General features: G+C 34.0%; 3 protein-coding genes and 1 long non-coding RNA gene across 6 annotated transcripts; 2 read left to right on the forward strand and 2 right to left on the reverse strand.

Moving 5' to 3' along the window:
* Positions 1-21: 21 nt before the first annotated feature.
* On the reverse strand, positions 22-6,545 carry LOC119638005 (tribbles). Of its 3 annotated transcripts, none has more exons than XR_005247365.1 (3): positions 5,289-6,545; positions 1,720-3,010; positions 22-92 (listed from the first exon to the last, which is right to left on the reverse strand). XR_005247365.1 is itself a non-coding variant. In XM_038034518.1 (3 exons), exons 1-2 carry the CDS (start codon positions 6,164-6,166, stop codon positions 2,485-2,487), a joined length of 1,404 nt encoding a protein of 467 aa, XP_037890446.1. In that variant the 5' UTR covers positions 6,167-6,545; the 3' UTR covers positions 444-2,372; positions 2,436-2,484. The 3 variants fall into 3 exon arrangements, 2 of the variants coding, with proteins under 2 accessions (XP_037890446.1, XP_037890445.1); XM_038034518.1 differs by lacking the exon at positions 22-92 and having other exon boundaries at positions 444-2,372; positions 2,436-3,010; XM_038034517.1 differs by lacking the exon at positions 22-92 and having other exon boundaries at positions 444-3,010.
* Positions 6,546-9,293: 2,748 nt separating this feature from the next.
* On the forward strand, positions 9,294-9,742 carry LOC119637938. Its single transcript, XR_005247354.1, has 3 exons — positions 9,294-9,310; positions 9,391-9,621; positions 9,703-9,742. It is a non-coding gene; the product is annotated as an uncharacterized LOC119637938 (long non-coding RNA).
* Positions 9,743-15,875: 6,133 nt separating this feature from the next.
* On the forward strand, positions 15,876-17,573 carry LOC119637870 (seipin). Its single transcript, XM_038034262.1, has 3 exons — positions 15,876-16,452; positions 16,511-16,998; positions 17,055-17,573. Exons 1-3 carry the CDS (start codon positions 16,169-16,171, stop codon positions 17,351-17,353), a joined length of 1,071 nt encoding a protein of 356 aa, XP_037890190.1. The 5' UTR covers positions 15,876-16,168; the 3' UTR covers positions 17,354-17,573.
* Positions 17,574-19,595: 2,022 nt separating this feature from the next.
* Positions 19,596-21,240, reverse strand: LOC119637869 (lipoyl synthase, mitochondrial). The gene is made up of 4 exons (XM_038034261.1): positions 21,081-21,240; positions 20,667-21,026; positions 20,394-20,608; positions 19,596-20,331 (listed from the first exon to the last, which is right to left on the reverse strand). The coding sequence occupies exons 1-4, from the start codon at positions 21,117-21,119 to the stop codon at positions 19,833-19,835; spliced, it is 1,113 nt and encodes a 370-aa protein (XP_037890189.1). The 5' UTR covers positions 21,120-21,240; the 3' UTR covers positions 19,596-19,832.
* Positions 21,241-22,502: the final 1,262 nt, after the last annotated feature.

The raw sequence follows: 22,502 nt of genomic DNA on the forward strand, positions 1-22,502 counted from the left end.
TTCGAAGTTCTGTATAAACTGGTATAGTTTTACCATAAATTAAAGGGATTAGTTTTAACATATTTTTCGAATTGCTTTATGGCAAACGCTTTCTGGATCTCGTGAAAGGGAGTTGTTATAAAGAGAAGATATATACTATTTTCAAGTTACAGTTAATTGACATAAATGTATTCCTATCTAACGTAACGGTACTTAAACGTGCGCGTACGTAAAAGATCGCGACTTTAACAGTCGACATACCAAGGTAAGTTACACCACAACCTCACTAAGAGGAGTAGTTAATTATCTCGAGTATAAGAATTAGTTATCAAAAATCTATTTAAAAAAGCCCAGAAAATGAAGATTGACCCATAATCCTATCTACCTGTATCTGTCTATTATTTACCCTTTAAGGCTATGCTAAACAACCTTAACTTAAAAAAAAAACGGCCTATATAGATACAATTAAAAACCTTGAATAAATCTCGTGATGAGGAAAAACTGAGAGAGAGTTGTTTTGTTTTCTAGACTTTGACGATTCTTGTTTTCCAGTAAACACATTTCGTCAAATCTGCTTTCGTAGGTGCTGCAAAGTAAATAAAGGATAATTCTCTTTTACATACTCACAGCTACCGTCATATTACTCGTGATATATACGGTATTCTAATGTAAACAACAAAACAGTGACTAGGATTGTCATACCTGGTAGCTCTTCTACAATAACGAATACGGGTTTTCTTGGGAAATATTCCACTTTAACTTTAGCTGGGCGTTCTCAATGTATTTGGCTTACGATAATAAGAAAGACTGGACGGTAGCGGTATTAATTTAATTGCTCAATAGTAACTTTCGAAAATAATTCAAAAGCGTTTAACAATGAACTAATAGGGCATTAGGCATGTTTCGAAGTAGAATTTTAAGTATTCAAACTCAACATGGAAAATTACACCTTGTATAATAGTAGAAAGGGCGAGTATGCAATTTAAATTGATGGAGATCCGCAATCAATCAACGCCTCACTCAAATTCGGAATTTTTTTAACGATTACACGTGAACATTCTAACTTTTAGATTTCCCAATTTCCTACCGCTTTTTATGATAGTGAATTTGTGTGCATCCAAGTATATTTTGTTATAGAAATCTATCGCAAGACGCTATAATTTTTTTTTTTAAATAAACAAACAATCAGATGGTTGTTTCCTAATGTTGTAACACGATAATGGGTAGAAGCAAATGCGGAAACAGATGTAGAGGGAGCGACCGCAGTATCGTGGGTTATGCTTTTATGAACATAGTACTCATGTATGCCAAGTATGCTCAACCGCACTAAGTCTTGAACGTGTAAACACTAATAACTGCGGGTAACACAGCCGCTCCAGCATTTGCCACAGGTTCTTGTAACTGATATATCGCAACTGAAGTTATGTACGGGTATTACATTATATTATAACCATATTAATTTTCTGACGGTAATCCATAACGACTTGTTTGATATGAGCTAATTGTTCAGGTAAAAAATCAAATTGTTTCTTGTCACGATTAATGCTCTCGCTATTACTAATGAGGAAGTCTAAAAACAAATTGGGAAGTTATTAACCACCAATGTCGATGGAAAATGTTTTTTCTTTTTTTTTTTTGGATTACGTTAAATTGAGACAAGAACGGTACTAATTGTTTCTTCCGAATTTATTCTCGTAGCTTGGCACTTTGCTTATTTAAGTTCGCTGTTTATTATTTTACCCATAACACCATAATTTACATCATAATGGAAAGTAACGTGCTTTATTGTTCAAAAAGGGATTAAAACTAATAAAAGTTTCTTCGTAATATACAATTAGAAAAAAAGCAATAAACATAATCAGATCACTATATAGAGTTGCCATTCCAACATTCATAGCTCGACACAATCGCGCAGCCCCATTGAATTGCACAATATAAATGAGTAAAGTAATCGAATTCTCTTAATATATTAACTGGGCTATAAAACAAACAAAAAATTACTTTGTACAAATTTATCTATAAAAAAAAATTATTCAGTGATTTTGTAAATAAAATATGTAACGAAAAAATGCAGCAGTTGATACGATTACGGTTAGCAATGCGAAAAAAATTCGCAATATCTAGCCATTGAAACTTAGACCGTTCGTACTATATAAACGTATTGAAAGAAGTAAAAAATATTAACAATATATCGGGCACTTTTATCTTATCATATATCATGAATCACAAACGCTTTAGTCCATATGATTTTATCATATTACATACACTTGCAGTGTGGTAGTAGTGTTGCCTTGTATACGATATAAAATACTTCACTTTTATTTTGGAATCAAAAAATTCGTTTGAGACTTAAATTCCTCATTCTTCACATATGAGGCAAATATCGATGATCTCTTGACGAAAGAAAAGAATGTAACCAAGTCATCGCGCCAGCGAGTTTAACTTAGTATACTCACATTTGTTTTGTCGTCGCAATTTTATTATTTTGTAATGAAAATGTAACTATCAACCCATTTCAGCGAATAATTCACAATTGCTATTGAGCGCCTTACTCGAATGATCTAATAGCCGTACGCCACAATTATCATCCAGGTCTGTTTTATTGGTGTCCTCATCTACGAAGTCCTCTTCAACACGAATATACATATAAAAGGGACGTTGTTCTTTTAGCCAAGGTGAGAGAAAGATATAATCAACTGGCATACGTTTAACAAAATCTTTACATAATAAGCCCAGCAAAAGTTTACGCACTGAATGTGTAAAATAGCTTGGTATCTGAACTTGAGTATGTCGAATAATGGTGATGAGATTACAATTACCCTTCTCGTAGAAAGGGTATTGACCAACAAGCATAGTATACAGTATTACACCGAGAGACCAAATATCAGCTGGTTTTCCTTGATAAGTAGGGTTGGGACAAAGTAACTCGGGCGCCGTGTACATGGGACACCCAATCTTGTCGCTTAAAGTATCATCATTCAGGTTATGAAGAATCATCGAGCCTTCAAGTGATTCATATTGGAGCATTGTTCTAGAGCAAATAGAAAAAATATTTTTTTTAATCCAAAATACATAAGTAACAAACAATTCTTTATATTTATTTTCTCAGTTTCAAACAGTTTGATACCAAAAAAAACGGGAAATGCATATATCTTGATCTGACCCTGACGTTAATAATCTTGCAAGAGTGTACAGTAAGTATATTTTTCTGCAGCTGCGAAGACATATGAAAAAATAAAGAAAATAGTAACTATACATATATATTAATTCTGCTACTTCGCTGGGAGAAACTCCTATATGTACTCAAAGGAGTTTTGAAAAATATTACAAACATACTGAATTTTAATGCATTAATAAGTCAGTTACCTGCCACCGTCAAGTATTGATGTCGACATATGATGCAAAAAATGGGCACTTCCATGCCCACAATCACAATTAGTTTGAACTGTTTAAATCATAGATTATTATAGTTGTTTCGAGCAAATATACGTCAGTGAATTGATCAGAAACACGTCTTCCGACTGTTTTAAAAAAGAATAACAAACTTACTTTTGCGAATTTTAGGACTACATGTTGAACAAGTAAAAAATAACTTGTCATGTCGACAACCCATTTCCAAATTCCCGTGTGAATTCCACCAGATGTTATGGAAAGAAAGCTTTCAATAAACTAATTCAATCGCTCCCAGATATATATATATATATATATATATATATATATACTTTATATGTGTATAAGTATTTAGAGAATTACGGTATTTGATTGCAAAATTAAGCATAATACATCCCTAGAAAATTGGTTATTGGACAGACGTTTTCTCACCATCGTCATCACTTCTTTATTGGGAATTACGCCGGGCTGATGTAATTTTTCAGTTTCGTTTATAAGCGCTTTTTAATTTCGATAAATCATCGGCTCGATTTATCTGATTTCCGAAACATATGTGAAGATTTTTGTAACAAAATTTTTAGAATAAGCTTAACACTTTAACGACAAAAGGCATTAATTTTAACTAGTAAAAAGAATATTTAAATTTGAAATCGAATTCCCTTTTCTACATCAGACTTAATTATCACAATTAAGCAGATAAATAAGCCTTAATATATTCTAATATCCATACTGATCAAGAGTACATACTTTAACGCACCAACAGGTATCTCTACGCGTGACAAGCCTAGTTTATCTGAAGATGAATATAGTTCTTTTAATAGTAAATTTATGTGCTTGTTTCGCAGCAACTAAAAATATTTTTAACGTTGTTTCTGAGGCATAATGAAAACAATTATTCGGAAACCAGTTGGTAAATAAAAGACACCAATTATTTATTGTCGAAAAAAAAAAAAAAAGAAAAAACAAAAAAGAGTATAAAGGACGTGATATTTCCCCAATATATTCGAAGAAACAAAAATTAGATGAGGATCGTGTACAGTGCGTAAAAAATCTATAAGCTGTACAGCTGCATATAGCAGCTTTTGTAAGTACTAACGTAGTTGACCCCCAAATTTTTTTCAATGTGACTTTGTGTTGATAGCAAATACAATTTTTTGATCTTTATATATCCGTGTGCATGTATATATATATATATATATATATATATATAACAGTTAATTTCAAAATTACAAATATGTACTTGCATTATACACATATATATCTATATATGTGAGAGCGCGCTCAATGTTATTTTATATATAAACCCTCAAGTCGAATTCATTTCCTTTTTTTTTAATTGTGGACGTTGTTATTAGCAACGCCGAGCTAGTCATGCACATGTGTGATGTAAAAATCTGCTTGAAAATTTATGTATGCATACACTTGTGTGCCTGCCGATACAAAACGAAGGTATACACAGGTCATTCAGTATTACTACTCAGCGATAGGAGCGGTTGCTAGAATAATACAATTGATAAAAATTTCAATAGCTTATAAAAATACATACACCAATACACAATTTTCTATGATGCAATACATATTTTGATATTGACAATGTACAAAATCAGTATACGCGGATACATCCTCGATAAAAATATGCAAAAATAACATTAAAACCACATTTTTTAAATATTTGAATCATCACAAAAATAAATTTAGAAATCATTAAATTTCGAAAAAGAGAAGGATTATTAGTATTTTACTTATCTATTTATATGCTACTTCACAAGATTAATATAAAATAATTTTAAAGCGTTAACATTTAATTAAGTTTATACTTTCAGAATAAGATTGCAGTTTGGCTAAAGTCGAATATTTCAGTATCAACAACACATCTATGAAACCCATATTTTGCAAGAATTATACTTTTTGTTGCTTACCTAGCATTATTAACAAAATAAAAACGTTTCAATTTTAAATCGCGTAATATAACACCGTTGTGATGACAAGTCCGCACGGTTTCGCAAATTTGATAAAAAAGCGCTCGTGCTTCTTTCTCACACAGGCGTCGTTTATTTCTAATATATGTATGCAGATCTTCATAGACAAGTTTTGAAGATAAAATCACGTACGTACGTTGATTATTTAAAGGTAAAATATCCTTTACAGGACGGATAAGTTGATGGCCGTAAAGATAACTTTGACATTGTTGATTTTTTTGATGCTGCAGCGCAAAATATGCCTTCTGAACTTTATCAAGTGGTTCATTAATGATTTTGCATAGATATTGTTCACCTGAAAATACATCTGTGCACTTTAAATTCGTGGTCAAGTCAATTAAGTGCCTGTACGTTGGTGTATTTGAATTTGCAGGAACTGTTTCTTTGGCTGGTTGAGTATAAATTATATAACGATCTTTGATGAAATTAACATTTGTTACATCCCCCTCGTGATCCAAATGCAATGATTGCAACTCGCACGTTTTTCCTGGCGTGCTGAGTTTTTGGTGAATGGACTGTAACATTGCAGGATCGAGAGTACTTTTCTTAGGGGTCGAAAGTGGAGATGTTTCTAAATTGTGACATGACGTAGGACCACGGATGGCATCTGATGTTGAACGACTAGTTGGAGAAGAAGCAACAATCTCAACGCCAACAGATGTTATCACAGAAGTCGATGAAGATAATTCCTTTTTGTTTACTGTTACTGTACTTGTGGAAGACGAAGATTCTGAATTAACAGACGGTATCACGTTTGAAGTATTTGCAGCATCCATCTTTTCTCCATTTAATACAACTGCAATTCGTTTATTATCCATTCAATTGCTTTTACTTCCTTTTAGGCACATGGGATACAGTTGCGACCTTCTCTTGTATTTGCAAAAATTATTTTACTTCTCCGCACTTATTTCTGAATTCGAGGATAAAGTCTAATGAAAAATGAAAATATTCTTACGAAATCATCAAAGCACTTGAAAAAGCAACACGCGGATACCTCTGCACAAATCAGTTTTACGAACACAACCACACAACAAGAAAGAAACAAATATATAGGCAAAAATACTACTGCTACTTCAGTAAAGAAAGCGATAAAGATACCGTGCGTACGCATTTAAAAGGCGTAAATTTTAACTTTTCTTAAATATATTGCTACTAATTGCTGTTTTATTGTTGTTGCTTTTAAGACGCTCGCTTTTATTGTAATTTAATTTTATACTTTAATTAATTATATGTAAAAGTACTTATTATGTGTTAATAGTTTTCTTTTCAGTATGTACGTATATTATTCCACACAAACTCTCGCTGTAAAAAATTTACATCACTTATTAGTATTCAAAGCACACTGAGCGGGAACTCTGCAAAATTCGTTTTTGATTCTCTTGCGCTTTGGGCTCATTTCATAAGAAATACGCAGCAAAGTAAATTGTAATCTCGAAAATAGATTTTTAGTTTCTCCGACCACTTTTATAGATAAGAAATACTGCTTTTGTAGATAAAAATGTTGCTCTTTTAGATGGGAAATGCTGATTTCATAGATAAATTGTTTGAACTAATATACATATACAATTTTTCATTAACTAATTGAAACAACGTCATTTATATACATATATATATATTTTTGGTATGTTGAATGGAGATGGACTAAGTCAATAGATTTGTGGCTTATATGTCCAGATAATAAACTGTCGTAATTTTTGGTCACAATTATGTACAAAACGTAACAAAAAAAAAGGGCGGCAGTAATAACTGGAGCCAGCATGTTAAGTATAATTGTGTGTGTGCGTAATTGTGCTTGTTGAGTGCTTGAAAGTCAAACAGTGTTGCAAACTTTGGCTGAAAACGAAAAGGAATGCTATGGTAATAGAAGATGATTGAACGCAAAAAAAAAAAGAAAGAAAAGGAAAATGGAATGGCGTAAATTTTTTGCTGCAAAAAGATCGAGGAGACAGCCATATAACTTGAAGAAGCTAAAGGAATCTCTAATGCCATCAAGCCTGTGACATCTGAAGATTAGATGCTCAGCAGACTCAACAACATTGCAAACTTTGCAAACATCACATGGTATAGCACGATTCATTTTTAAATAAACTTTGTCATAAGTGTGACCACTCATGAGTCCATAGAGAATTTTGATTTCTCAGGAATTAAAAGAAGATACAGAAAAGGATTTGAATTGAAATGTGGGATTTAATTTATAGAAAAGGCGATTGGATTAACGCGCGCGATCTCTTTAATTTCGTCGTTTAGCAGTTGAAGGATGTGGTTGCGAATTGTCCGAATTGCTTAATTGGGAGTGTATTTAATGGACAAAATTGTCCCATCAACACAAGCTCGCCCTGCATGAAGGTCGGCGTTTACATTAAAAAAAAAGCCGCAGGCCGCAGTGGCCAGGTACCCAAACGAGGTGACAGTCAACCACTTGACATGCAACATTTTATGAATATCAAACATATTGAGTCTCCGCATCTCTTTTATTTATTAGAAGTATAGCTAACCTGCTGTCAGAAAAAATAACAAATCTTCTGATACCATCGGAGATTACAACCTTACTAGCATGTTGAATGGCGAGCAACTCAATAAAAGTTGAGGAAAGATCCTCCGCCACTTTGACTCGATGTACTGTTTTAGATAGATGTTTCACGACCGAGAAGCCAGATACATTATGTCCGACGGAACCGTCGGTGGCACATATATCGTAGCCGTTGTTGTAATAAAAAACGACCTTTTCTTGGCATAACATCCTCATACAAGAGAAGTTGACATTTTGTTTTGAGGTAGAGATCGATTCGAGAATGTTTATGAAGACTCTGCATTTGCTGGTAATGAAATTCAAGGGAGGAATTGAATCTAACTTATCAAAAATATGACGAAGTTTTTGATAGCAAAAAGTATAGCTGCAAGTGACAGTATTACTGAGATATATAATAATTTCCTGAAAAAAGAAAGGATTTATCATCTTGACTTTAATTAACTCTTTGGCAGTGCAAAAAAAGTGCTCTTTCGGAAACCGGCCATTCACTAGATATGACATTGAGAATATGTTGAGGAGTTGAGGGGGTCAGTCCAGTAAAACGCTTCAACATTCGGTTTTCAAATGCTTATATACGTTTCTCGATATATGTTGGGAAACTGCAACATGTGGAATGTGCAAATTCAATTTTGGACCTGACTAGAGATTTGTAAACGGTCAAAGCATTTTTGGGAGGCAAGACTGCCTGATTGTTTGTCATGAGTTTGATGATGTTGCATCCAGACTGACAGTCTTAGAACGCCTTCTCATAATGCCCACGAAGGGTTAAGCTGTCATTTAAAATTCTCCCAAGAAATCGAAGAGATTTCACCTGATTAACTAGGGTACATTTGATAAGAAGTCTGATTTCACGTTTAGAACCTTTGGCAAAATAAGTAGTATTTGTTTTGCTGGGGTTAAAATATAAATTAAGATCAGCGCATGCATCGAAAAACAAGTTCGCTTTCATCGAGAGGTTATTGACAGCAGCTGAAAAAGGTGAGTCCGCAGATGCAATTAGGAAATCATCTGCATATTGAAAAATATGAGTTTTGTCATCTTGAAGATCATGCAAAGAAGCTGCGTATAAATTGAAGAGTATGGGGCTTAAACGACTGCCTTGTGAGATACCACCACATATTTCAACTTTTTCGGTACCCATCACCAACACACGCTTGGATAAAAAATTAAGTATCCACAGCCGCATTTGAAGAGGAATCGAAAAGTTTAAGAGAACTCTACCAAGCGTAATCAAGTTGACACAATCATAGGGTTTGCTGATGTCCAGGGAGAGCAGGACAACCATATTCCCTGCTCTTTTTAAGCTGACTATGAGAAAACACAGTTCATTAACGCACATATTCGTAGATTTGCGATTTTGATAGGCGTAAGAATGAGCTGGAATAATGTTCTCAGTTTTCAGGAAAGCAGTTAGTCTCTCCTTAACCATGAGGTTGGTAGTTTTTATGAATACAGATATCAGTGAAATTGGTCTGAAGCTATTTAAATCATTAAACTCTTTATCTGGCTTAGGAATGGGAACTATTTTGATGCATCGCAAATCTGAGGGTATAAAGTTGATGGACCAGCAGTTGTTAACTGCATGCAAAAGAATACTGAGGCTTCCTCCAGACAGCGCTCTGAGCATGTCATACTTGACTCCATCACAACCTGCAACAGTAGCTCTCTTTCTGGAATGTAAAACATACATTAGCTCATGCAATGAAAAGGGTGTGTTGCTGAGACTCCTAAAAGTAATTGAAGGTATTGTAATCGGATTGACACTTGGAATGTAGCCTTTGAGCATATCCAAATATTTTTTATTATCATGGTCATTTCATACAGCACAACCGCTTAATTTTCGACTAGAATGTCGATGACCATTGATATAATTCCAGAAAGAACGTGGGTTGCCGTTATCACATAAATCTTTAATCGCGATAGCTCTATGTGTCCTTTTCGCCTTTCTAACTGCAGACCTCCATTCTTTCAGTGTCTTCATATACTCAATGTAGTTGGCTGGATTGGCATATTTACTCATTTCTTTCTTGCAGCTTGGTATTTGCGGAAATGTACTGACAGGGAAGATTTACACCAAGGTTTAGGTGAGAGGGACTCAATGTCAAGAAAGTTGGATCTAGCAGACCTGATCACAGACTGAAAGGCACTTTGAATTGATGATAAATCAGAAGGAAGATCAACTTTAGACACGCCGTCCATAAGGGAGTTGCGTGAAATGAAATTTTCTGTTTTCTTAACGGAAAAAATGGGAGAATGATGACCAATGGAAACGTTGGACGTGTTTCAGTTGAAAGATAAAATGGTTGAATTTGAGAAAATTAGATCCAAGACACTGCTCGCCGTGCGACCACTCCGGTTACAGTGAAAGGTAGTATTGACATCATATAAGATACTGAAACTGCTTGAACTGATGGCATTTACAAGGATCTTGCCTTTGTTGGTCGAGAATTCACCGCCATACAAGCAATGTCTTGCACTGAAATCTCCAGCTTGAATCGCATTTTGTTCACCGTCAAGAAAGTCACATAATCTCTGAATCTCATCACGAAAGCTTTGCACATCGAGACTGGGTGGAAAGTAGCATGATGCTATGAGAAGAAACGCTTTCAGGTTCATGGTTTTGATGATGACAATGTCAACAGCAGAGTTTTAGGGAATACGTTTGAAATTGACACCTTTCTTAACTAATATACTAACACCGCCATAGCCATCATTTCGGCACTTGGTAGCTGACGCATAATTCGAAACTTTAACTTCAAAACAATTTTCATCTTTCAGAAAAACTTCACTTAAGATGCAGAAATCAACCTTTTTTGAGTTTAAGTAAAAATCCAAAACGATAGGTTACGTCGGACACTTCGAATATTATATTGTAAAAAGGATATCATGTTAAAACTTGAGAAAGAACCCCGGCGGATTTCCTCGTAGTACTGGGTGCTTGAACGTGGCAAGAAATGGCACAAACAGACATTTTTTCTTCAAATTCTTTTAAAAGATTATGAGGGATCATTGGACGGATACTTTCTTGAATCGCGAGAATTAATCTTTCAAGTTCTGAGGACCGCAAATAGTTGTTTCAAATTATCGGACGCCGAAGACTTGTTCCAGACGGCTTGGGCGGTGAATTGAGAGAAGGTGGGTGAACTGAGAGGAGATTTGGAAGGAACCGGTTTCCTTTTGACGACAGCATTATATTTATTGGGCGAAATTGCAGACGTGTTCGCAAGTGGAGGGAAATTGCCGTCATAGGTGATATCATCGAGACATTCGAAATAATTTGCGGAAAAATTCTCTTTTACCTCTTTATACGAGAGATTTTTAATTGCCATGATCCTGTTGATATTTGATTCGAGGTCCCTGTTATGGCAACAACTATTGAGAGTGTTGTGCTCACCTGAACTACAGGACAAGCACTTCAGCGTCTCACAGTTCACACACTTCGGGGACAGTTAAGGCACCTGCTCTCTTTAGCTTTGAAGAATTTTGACACGTGACCATATCTATCGCACTTAAAGCATTGCTTTAAAGTGGATACAAAGTACTCAACCGACAAATAACAATAATTATATACAACAATTTTGATGCTGGTCATGGGAATAAACTCATCTTTGTTGTTGGGATTTCTTCTTTGAAAACGGACAGCGGACTTAATCGGAATATCGCATACAGCGTTTTTAATTATATCATCGACGCTGTATGTGCATGAGATGTTTCAAATGACTCCAAATCTCCCAGTGAAGGACCTCGGTATGTACGCCTTTAAATTCTTTTTAGTCAATTCATTATTCGTAACAAAACTGTTGGCATTGGCAGCAGAGTTGCAAAGCAGTTTGGTTCTGCCCCTGCTGACAACTTTTAATTCTTGTAAGCCGTACATGTTGAAGTCCTTCAAGTAATCATAAAAATAGAGATTTGAGTTAATATTGATGCGATTTCCTTCTGTGTCTGCGCACATTTGGACAAAAATGGCGAAATTCCACTTCGAAAGGCAATCGTACAAATTGATCTCATTTGGGTTGGCCCTAGCACCCAAATCAGAGGGTTTGTCGAATGCCGGTTTACTAGGCCTAATTGAAACATTTGCGTTATCCTCTCCATTGGGAGATGAAAGAAGGTTATTCTCACCCATCCTCGATCTCTTGGTGCGCCCAGTGGTATTCATATAAAAATCTTAAAAACAGTCTCTATTTGTAGTTATAAGATCAGACCCAGTCTCCATAGAGCGATGGGCTGATGTTGTTTTGGTTGTTATCACCGGGAACACCAAAAAAAAGAAAAGATCACAACGAAAAAACAAAAAAATTAATATGCATATATTGCTTTTTAATTTTTCTCTCACGAGAGACTCCTCTTCCTTCCCTCCTTTTCTTCCTTTAAATTGTTTTCTTTGGTTATTTTATTACTTTATTAAATCCCTTTTTTATTTTTTTTCACTAACACCGATAAAACACAAAACTTATCCAGCTGCCGTTTGCAGAGATGACGTGTTGTATGAAGTGTGAATGAAATGCAAATGACGTCATTTATATACATAAATAGAATAATAATAGTATCTATAAGGACGGTTATATTGTTCATATATAAAAAATTGTATTTTCTCTTTTAACCTTAAAAATTTTGATTTTGATTTCTGAACTTGCAATAACTAAATATATCCATGTAGAAAAAGCTTTATATTAGTGCTACCAGATCGTATTATAGTAAGTGTTTTATCAACAAAGCGCTACTAACTTGTCATTTACATCATTCAATGATAGATTTAGTTTAAAAAAAATTTATTTACAACTTGTGAAACCTATGTTTATGCACATATAAACCTTTTAGATAGAATGTTTGAAGAGCATTCAGATAAAGAATATAAATGCGTGAATTTCGATGAAAGGTTGAATAAACGAAAGATTAAAATCAATGATTGTGAGCATTTGCAAATGAAACAAAAGTTTACGTTTATTATCTGAACATATAAGCCACAAATCTATTGGCTTAGTCCATCTCCGTTCAACATACCAAAAAAAAAAAAAAAAGTTTATGTAGAAAGCGAGCGTTTTAACTTCATTAAAAATTTATTTAAATAATGTTTAATTTTTAATTATAACCAAGTAACAAAAGGAGGAGAAATTAGCGACCGGCAATCTACAACCGCTCATGTGTTTATATACCAATCCGGCGTAATTTTGTTGTCAACGAAAAAATAAGAGACAATGGCATTGTCTTCGACACAAGCAGAGTTCATGTCATTAATCGCTGCTATCCAAGAATCGGTTTGTAGAAACGCGTGGACACTTAATGTGACCCTAAAAATAAAAAAAGTATGCTGTTAAATCGCGGCAGCAAGACCGCTTTACACGTTGCTCTCAATAATAATTATTCATCAAAAACGAAACACGTGGGTATTAAAGCCAAATTTATTCGAAAGAAAATCGATATTAAAGAAGTGGCTCTCAACTTAAACTAAGAAATAAATGGATTTTATACAAGAGTATCCTCCAACCTATTTGGACTTACCGTTTACAATTTGATCGATCTAAGACTTTCCATCTCCTTGTTAATAACCCATGCTTTGTTAGCAAAAAGATTACTCATGGTCACCTGGAAATTCAACGCATTTCTTCAAAATATCTTGTTAGACTGAGTAAAAGTATAAATCTGTCGATAATATCTCTTATAGATGAATCCAATAAGATAAGAAGGTTGAAAAGATTTTATAACGTTTGGTTGTATATTGTAATATTTCTTACAGATACAACCCTGCAGTTGTGGTATTGTAATTTTAATTGTTAAAGAAATGATTGTGTTGTGATTTTTTTCTTGTCCGAGAAGGGGAGGAGAGAGAGTGATGGCGAATCTTTAAAGAAAAGTTGGTCGGACTTATTCTTAAATTCTAAGGTGAACAGAAAATTTTATACAAGTAAAAATAATATACTGTTACATATAAATGAAGATATTGGGATAAATATAATTGTGAAATTCAAAGAAAATCGCATTCGTTTGAATCTTTATACATACATACATTGCAGCGATCTATGTAAAAAAACACAAAAAAAAAAAAAATATATATATATATATTTGCCCTCTTCAATAAATTACAATAAAAAGACATTAGTTAGGAAACATTCAGTATATAAAAAAAGGATAGGCGAACGTTAACGAGACAAGTGCTGAGGTACACGACGAGTTTAAAACATCTAAAAGTCATGACATGCATTTAAATATTTTTAATAAAAATACTGCTATTTGAACGCTTGTTTGCTGCGAGAAATTTTAGCTATTTTAAAACAAAAAATGGGCTTTAAATGTAAAGCATAAGAAACTGTAAATGAACGCTAACGTTAATCTCCACGTTTATTTAAAATTAAATGTAAAGCGTAATGTTAAAATAAGAAGTATTTGTGTAAACACATCTCGTAGCCACGCAAAGTGACTACCAATTACGTACCTACACATATATTCATACTTCTGATAATAGAGAGGAAAGAAAAAAAGTATAAAGTATGTTGTATGATAATATCGAAAGCAAGAGATTAAAAAGATGGTTGCCAGAGTTTTGAAAAGGAACCTTAACTCTGCAAAAACAATTCCTGCAACGATTATAAGTGGTAAATCACTTCTAATTGTTGTAACATAAGAGACTCTTGAATAAATCAGTTGATTTCATTTGTCATGGTGACATCTTCAACTATATACAGCATATTCATCATCCATAATATCAAAATTTCAGCAACACACAGCTGACATGTTAGGTTTTTGTTTTTATTGTATTTATTTTAAACATATATCGTGCATATATATAATTTGTTTAATACATAAGTAATCATATATGTACACTTGCAAGTTATTTTTTGAGCTCCCTTCTTATTATTATATTGTCATTAATATATTTTCTGTGCTATTAAAAGCAATATGAATTAAACAAAATAAATACAAAATGTATTCAAGTTTTTAGTTCGGGTCTTCCCATTACAAATCGTGGGGCGAAGGAGGGTAGAGGTCGGATAGGGTTTAGAATGGCCCACAGCTTATGATCTGTCCGTTCGGTAAGATTCATCCGTCCGTTTATTCCTACAAAGGCGTAGTACGTGTATTTCTTTTAGATGTATCCGCCAGGGTTGTGTCCGAGAAAAGTTTAAAATACCCCATATCTCATGAAAGAGCTAGCTCAGTAAAGATACGTGCCCCCATCTCTATAACCTCCAATCCTCTTAAAGTGGCACCTAAATGTGGCCCTATAAATAATTAAGTCCGTCCGTAATCAAGTTAGACAAACTGCGAGGGCTTACAGACTTACAATATTACAACATCGTATACTGGATTTCCTATTTTAATATTAATTTACTTTTGTTCCTCAAATTGTAACATTGAATTTTCTAAATGTATAAAGTTTCCTTCTACTTAAGCACCGTATCTATTATTTGTTTTATTACTCCCACCTTGGTATAATATTTATTTATTACCTTCATGGGTATATTGTAAATTAAATATATAGTAAAAACAATTATTGTGGTAATTTGCTTAGCTTTTCACATAACTCTTTCATATATTGTGTCAATTCAAAATTCGTGTATTATTTACTTACAAATATTGAAAAATAATAATCCGCTTTATAACACATTACTTGAAGTAAGTATTGAAAGACAGTTATTCTGCTTATAACACGGCAAGTTCGTTCGAGATTGTACGAAAATGCTCGTACAACGTGCTCGTATGACCCTATATAACGCGTTATCTTTTTGTTATTTTGTTTACTTAAGAACATATCTCTTTGTTCGTATGTATTAATTGAAATTTCAAGCCAAAGGTACTCCCTTTTTAAGCCTGCGTTATCGTCGTTTACTTCTTACCAATAATATTTCTAAACAAAAACTATCATCAATTTCCGAAATTCTTAAAATTGCATACTTGGGGAGGAGTAACCGTTTTGATTTTTTTTTGTGAATCACTTACAGCTAATTACTGTTTTACGTTATTTCGATATGCAATGCTAAAATTCTTGTACATGGCAACGCTAAATATATTTGCTTCTCAAAAACTGGGAATAAACATTTCTCTGTATGCTAAGACGTGCAATTAACGTGATCAAGGTTCAACACAAATTCAAATTAAAGGCAAACTGTCAAATGTTAAAATTTAAGTTATTCAAAAAATGATAAACCTATCTCCAAGATACCAATTGCTGATAAGGGTACAGTAGTGGACTGCAAACAAATGCAAAAAAAAATGTGAACAGTATCGATCGCAGTTTCCTTGTTGATTATCGCAATTCCGTATCGCTCGCCGTTTGCTCTTCCTTATTATGAACGCGTTGTTGCGTTTGTTTGTTTTTTTTTTTGATCCACTCGGTATAGGTCGAAAAGTTTTCGTACGCCCAACAGTAAGATTTGCTTTAAAGATTTATGACAAATTTAAAGTAAAAGCCGATGAGAAAGTAAATACAGTGCGAGAGCTAATTTTACGTTTAGGTCTTATAGCATTCGCTGTTGTCTTAATAATATGGACAGCCGTATTTATGTATGTGGCATTCTATTATGCTTACATGCCTCCGATCTCTCATACACGCCCCGTGTACATGCAGTTCAAGTAAAGTGATTAAATTTGCTTTCTTCCTTATCTTATCTCTTTTTTTCATTTTTTAAAGGACATGTATAGACACAAGTACACCATGCACATTCCCTCATGCACACGTTTCGCTAACTAAGAAGCAACAATTGTTGATGGTGGGGCAAGCGTATCGTGTACTTATTAACATTGATATGCCCGAATCTCCGCAAAATCTCGATTTGGGCATGTTTATGGTATGTGCCGAAGTGCGTGACTTTGAATCGATGCTACGAGGTCATTCCTGTCGTTCAGCTATGTTAAGATATCGTTCTCCACTTATACGCACCATTTCTACTTGGGCACTAAGTCCACTGTTTGTGCTGGGTCTAAAAGAAGAATATCAACAAGTATCAGTTGAGATATTTCCACAATATCTAGAGCAGCATCAACATCCAATTACTGACGTCTACGTGGAAATACAATCCCAGAAAATAGAATTCTACGCAGTGTCTCTCCATATTATAGCAGACTTCGCGGGCATCCGCTATATAATGTACAATTGGCCTATCTTCTCAGCTATTATCGGTAAGTAAATAAAAGTGTATGTTTTCTCTTAACTTCGTTTTGTCCTTTTTTTTCAGCCATTAGCACAAACTTATTTTTCATATTGATGATATTTCTGCTTAGTTGGTATCATTGGTCAGATGCCAGATGGTTGCGGAGCTTGCAACTCAAATATAATGGGATCACCGCTACTTTACAGCACTCTGCCAGCAAAGCTTTGTTATCATCGAAAAGTGTAAGTTTGCAGGATGAAGAAGAACTTGGCTTTCCCGACGACGACAAGTCGCATATATCAGATATCGATGAATATAACGATAAAGAAGAAGAAAAGGAGACATTCTTAGGCCGAAAAGATATATCTAAAGAGTCATTTTGAGATCACCAATAAAATCCTTAACTAGCAACTGAAGATTACAGAGTTCAAGAAGAAAAAAAGAGTGCAAACATGTATAAGTAATCTAGAAATAACTTAAATAACTATAAAACAAATATTTACGCACAAATGATAATTTATATAAAATTTTCTTTTCACCATCAGTTGCGTTATCAAACTAACCATCGAGTTAGCAAATGTCTTATAGAAACATTTATTAGCAATAAACCATAATTGACTGATGTCATTGTAAAACAGTTATTTTAAAGTTGGATTATGAACTTTATAAATCACTCACGTGTATCAAGTCTAAAGCATCATTAATTTTTTCAGTTTGCAACAAATTCATATACCTGACTCATGTATTCCTCTACCAATCGAGACACATCTAATGGTAAAGGCAAAGCCCACAACAACCAAAGTCCTAGCCCTTGTAGGTAACCTGCATCGTTCGTCAGCCTTTATAAAAGCGTGTAATTATAGCTTTATATTTCTTCACATTGATACCAACTTTCATCATCGTTTCACTATTCAATAAATCATTGGGCGAAACATGCGAAGCGTTAAAATGATTTTTGAAAACCATTTTAAACCAAATCGAGTTTAGTAGTCATACGTACTGAAGAAGAAGAGTACTTGGGTGCATGGGCCGCTTTCCAACACATTTTCCATATGTCACCGAAAGCCCAAGGCTCTTCAATTTGTATGCCAATTCATTATTTAGATTCCCCAAAATCGGTTATACCTTCATTCATTGTCTTTATATAAAAACAGTGAGGTGAACTACATAAGATGGCCGCTCCCAAAGACTATCCTCTACGCACTTGGCTAATGGAATCATATGACAACCTTAAAAAAATTCACAAATTCGACTTGAATGAAGCCATAGGCACTTTTAGATATTTTCTCACGATGTTTTGCAGCATCTCTTCTTAAGAGTAATAGTACAATTTACTCAAAGAATTTGAAGAGTTGTACGACAATAACTGTCTGGGCAATATGGACATTTCAAGATATTTATGCACTTTGAAATCGCAATTATTATACATTATGACAATTCCAGCTAGTCAAACTGCAGATATAGTTAAAAATTGAATGGGTGGCAAATATCTACAATAACTTTCAAACACATTATACTCAATTATATTGATTACGTCAGAAAGTAACCTAGAGCAAAACAAAAGTTTTAGACAAATTCTTCATTTTTCGTCGATATGAAATTTACACATAGAGAATTTTTTAGAGCAATAGGAAAATGCCAACCGAACTGATTTTGATTACGGTTCGCCAAAGAACAATGCAACTTTCCTGTACTTTGTTACAAACATAACAAAAAAAATATATAATCACTTGTTAATGTTCTACATAAGATAATCTATAATGCTTTGGTATTGTCACACTTCAAAAATACAGTTCAACTGATAGGTTATGTAGACAGACTTTATTCATAAAAATAAGTCAAGGAAAAAGTCAGAAGAGGAGGCGATAGTTGAGCATCACATGTCCTTTGAAGCTACACTGCAACTTTTTTGACTTTTTTGTATAATTAAAAAAACAGTTGAGATATTAAAACTTGCAAATAATTCGTTTTACTTTAGAATATCACATCGATCAAGACGAGGCATCTTCGCAGGCTTATCAAAAAATTCCAGGTAGTTGTGATACAGATGCTGTATCAAAGTCGACGGCGCGCAAGTGATTTTTCCGTTTCCGATCCAAATTACGGTATTAATGACGCAACCTGTTCTGACAAAATTTTTTAACAAATTTTGAAAAATCGACACACCGACACACTTTGATTAAGGAACAGTTTTGAACTGTATATAGAAGACTGAAGTTAAAGACAAGCTTCATACACGAGTATAGCATGAATTAGCATTAACAAAATTAATGCATCGGATTTCCAAATCCGATTTTTTACACATATTTAGAATGCCAGAATATACAATGACGTTTGTCGGGAGATTCCGAAAAAGTAAATAGAAATCGTCGTAAGTTTCGTCACAATATTACGAAAGCTAGCATGTTGCACACAAGAATACAAACAAGACAAACAAGATGTTGGGAAGGCTTAAAAGGTTTTTCTTGAATTGACCCGTATAATAAGGCGAGAATCTATGCCAAGGCCACCTGGCTATTGTATACGTCCGCACAAACTTAATATACTTGATATATTTTTGCCACAAGTGATGTAGGATATAAATGTAGTGTACATTTATTTTTATTTGAACATTTCCCTTTATAATGCTGTAGTTTGTTTTGAGCAAGATGAACGTTGACAATATTGAATAATGGCTGTGAACGTTTCCGCATATTTCAGAAACTAAAATTTCAGTACGTACTTCTCTAGATTAAGAATTTATTAGAGTTTAACTCAACAAATGGTAATCTACGACAGAAAACTGTACGCATCAGAGTATATAAATACACATACGTACTTACATATACATATATATACAATTTTAATGTATTTGCAATCGCGTCATTCGCGTTGTCTCAGTATGCTAGTTATGAAAAATTCGCCTGCTTTATAAGAACTGCGCACTAGCGGTCCGCTGGCTGTATAAAGAAAACCTAACACATTACCTCGTTCTTCCCAGTGTTTAAACTTTTCTGGTGTTACGTATTCGATCACTTTTAGGTGCCTCCTCGTGGGTTGCATATATTGTCCAAGTGTTAAGCACTCAACGCCAGCCTCACGTAAATCTTGCATCGTTTGTTCTATTTCTTCGTCCGTTTCTCCTAGCCCTAACATTATGGAACTTTTTGTGATGAGGTTTTTATTAAATCGTTTAGCCTCCTTCAACACATGCAGCGTTTGACGATAATTCGCTCGTCTGTCTCGTACATAGGGTGTCAACTTTTCCACTGTTTCAATGTTATGCGCATAAACATCTAAACCTGAGTTGGCTATAATTTCTACGCAGCGCAATTCCCCTCTAAAATCAGGTACTAAACATTCCACAAAAATGTTAGGGTTGCTGCAGAAAACAACGTTATTACGCATATGCTTTCACATTAATTTACATATGGCAATTCCAACCGTAATTTTATTTCCTTTACAGTTTCAGCAATATGTTGGGACCCACCGTCTGATAAATCATCCCGATCGACAGAAGTTAGAACAATATAATCTAATCCCCAAGACGCTATCGCTTTCGCCGTGTTTGTAGGTTCTAAAGGATCAAGTGGCTGAGGATTTCTTGAAGTTTTCACTGAACAAAACCGACAACCACGTGTGCATGTATCACCCATTAACTGATAAATAACTACATAACAATGACGGAAGATTAGGATATCTCGTTTACATACGTACCATAATTGTGGCTGTTTGTGTACCATGTTCTCCGCCACCCCAACATTCACCGATATTAGGACAACGTGCTTCTTCACAAACTGTTGCTAATTTTAATTCTTGCAATTGATTTTTTATTTTAGCAAAATTTTTGCCCATTGGTATCGTTGTTTTCAACCAAGGGGGCAAGCGCAAACGTCCATTTTCTCCTTTTTGTCGACGCAAATCACCGTCATATTCTTTCCATTCTTCCTTTGGTAGATCCGAATTTTGTACAAAATCTTGAAATGACGGACCTTTTGCTAGACGCTGGCGAATTTCCTCAATTTTATCCGGAGCAGCAACATTGAAGCTATGGCGCACGTTTAATAAAATATGTTGCTAAAATTTTACTACGTAAATACAGTTTAAGATATATGCAAAATAAAAAGATACCGTAACGACTGAATATTTTAGATCTTTTCCTCTAATCATGACACTCTCAAAACTTCAATTACTCTCTTATGAAATTTTTCTATAAGTACAGAAATCAACAAATATTCGAGACTTAATTCGAGACTAATATTCTAATTATCTGACAATTAGTAAAGTTATGACGATTGATCAGCTGTTTCATTATCAGATACGACAAAGTAGAGTTAGTTTTTATTTCAAGAGAAAAATGGCAGTACTGCCGTAGTGCTGTATTTAATATGTACAAGTTTTCATAATTAACCGGGATTGAATGTATTCTTTTCTTTTCAACACATTAGGTTCTTTATTTTTAATTTCACTAAAAAAATATATTATTTGCGATACAGAAAACAGCTAATCTATGTTTGGGTCTTTGGTACCGAGGTCTTTTATAATACATATGTTATTCAAACAAACATTATATAACTAAGATTATGACGAAAAGGTTGACAAATAAAAAATCCTTCTCACGAATATGAGGGTTTTAATGAAAACTAAGCATTCACATGAAAACAAGGTATTCTTTATTATTATTATGAAAATGGATGAAGAAGGGTATAGAGACGATTACAATAGTGATAACTTAAACTTTGTCGTTACGTAAATCTTTATTTTTTATGAGGATCGTGTAGGTGATGGTGTCCAAAATTATAGATGAACTTGAACCAAATTTCGCGTAATTTTTATATTCCATTGTTTTTAACGACTTATTTTCTTTATAAAAAAGGCTTACTGTTCGTGTGCACCCTTTGTAAGGCCGGTATGCAAAAAATATACCTACTTGTCCCGTGTTTGATACAGTTAAAGTTTAAAAGTTTTAAAGTTTAAATTACCGCTATGGATTAATTTTTGTGTGCGAAATTGTTCAAAAAATTGCTTCATCCTTTCAAATTTTTCCGTCACTTTAGTATAACGAAATGTTACTAGTGGTCACAAAAAAGGTGAGATCTTATCCATTTTGATGGCTTTCGTCTAGACGTCACAACATGTCAATGTAACAAGTTTTGTCAAAATATTATAAAAAATACAACGTCTAGGTTGGACGTAAAAATACACGGATAGGTATCAAATGGGCAGGCAAGTTTAGATAGATTCAGAATGCTTTTTATACACAAAATCTTTGAAAATCTTCTCTTTATACCGTTGCAATCTATATAATCTGTTATTATGAGCAGAAATGTCTAGTGATCTGCTCAAGCGTAGAGAATTAATATGTCGACCTGTTTGTAGTTACCAAATTTACAATTAAACGCCAGAAAACAAAAAACAAAACTTATCTTGTTGTCTCGCAGAAACATACGATTAATGATGCCCCAACTGCGTCGATCAAAATACGTTAATCTCACTCATTCATTTTATTGCATACGTTGATCTTCATTTCGATTTGCATTGATTGTCCGTCTC

Source organism: Glossina fuscipes, unplaced genomic scaffold (genome assembly GCF_014805625.2).
Source record: "Glossina fuscipes isolate IAEA_lab_2018 unplaced genomic scaffold, Yale_Gfus_2 61, whole genome shotgun sequence".
Lineage (NCBI taxonomy): Eukaryota > Metazoa > Arthropoda > Insecta > Diptera > Glossinidae > Glossina > Glossina fuscipes.

Coding starts and splice junctions, on each gene's coding strand:
- LOC119638005 (XM_038034518.1), bottom strand. CDS start 6,166: ATGGATAATAAACGAATTGCAGTTGTATTAAATGGAGAAAAGATGGAT. Junction 3,011..5,288: donor TATTTTGTTAATAATGCTAG/GTAAGCAACAAA, acceptor TATTTGCTCTAG/AACAATGCTCCAATATGAAT.
- LOC119637870 (XM_038034262.1), top strand. CDS start 16,169: ATGAACGCGTTGTTGCGTTTGTTTGTTTTTTTTTTTGATCCACTCGGT. Junction 16,453..16,510: donor CCCGTGTACATGCAGTTCAA/GTAAAGTGATTA, acceptor CATTTTTTAAAG/GACATGTATAGACACAAGTA. Junction 16,999..17,054: donor TATCTTCTCAGCTATTATCG/GTAAGTAAATAA, acceptor CTTTTTTTTCAG/CCATTAGCACAAACTTATTT.
- LOC119637869 (XM_038034261.1), bottom strand. CDS start 21,119: ATGATTAGAGGAAAAGATCTAAAATATTCAGTCGTTACG. Junction 21,027..21,080: donor TAAAATATTCAGTCGTTACG/GTATCTTTTTAT, acceptor GTAAAATTTTAG/CAACATATTTTATTAAACGT. Junction 20,609..20,666: donor CACAAACAGCCACAATTATG/GTACGTATGTAA, acceptor GTTATTTATCAG/TTAATGGGTGATACATGCAC.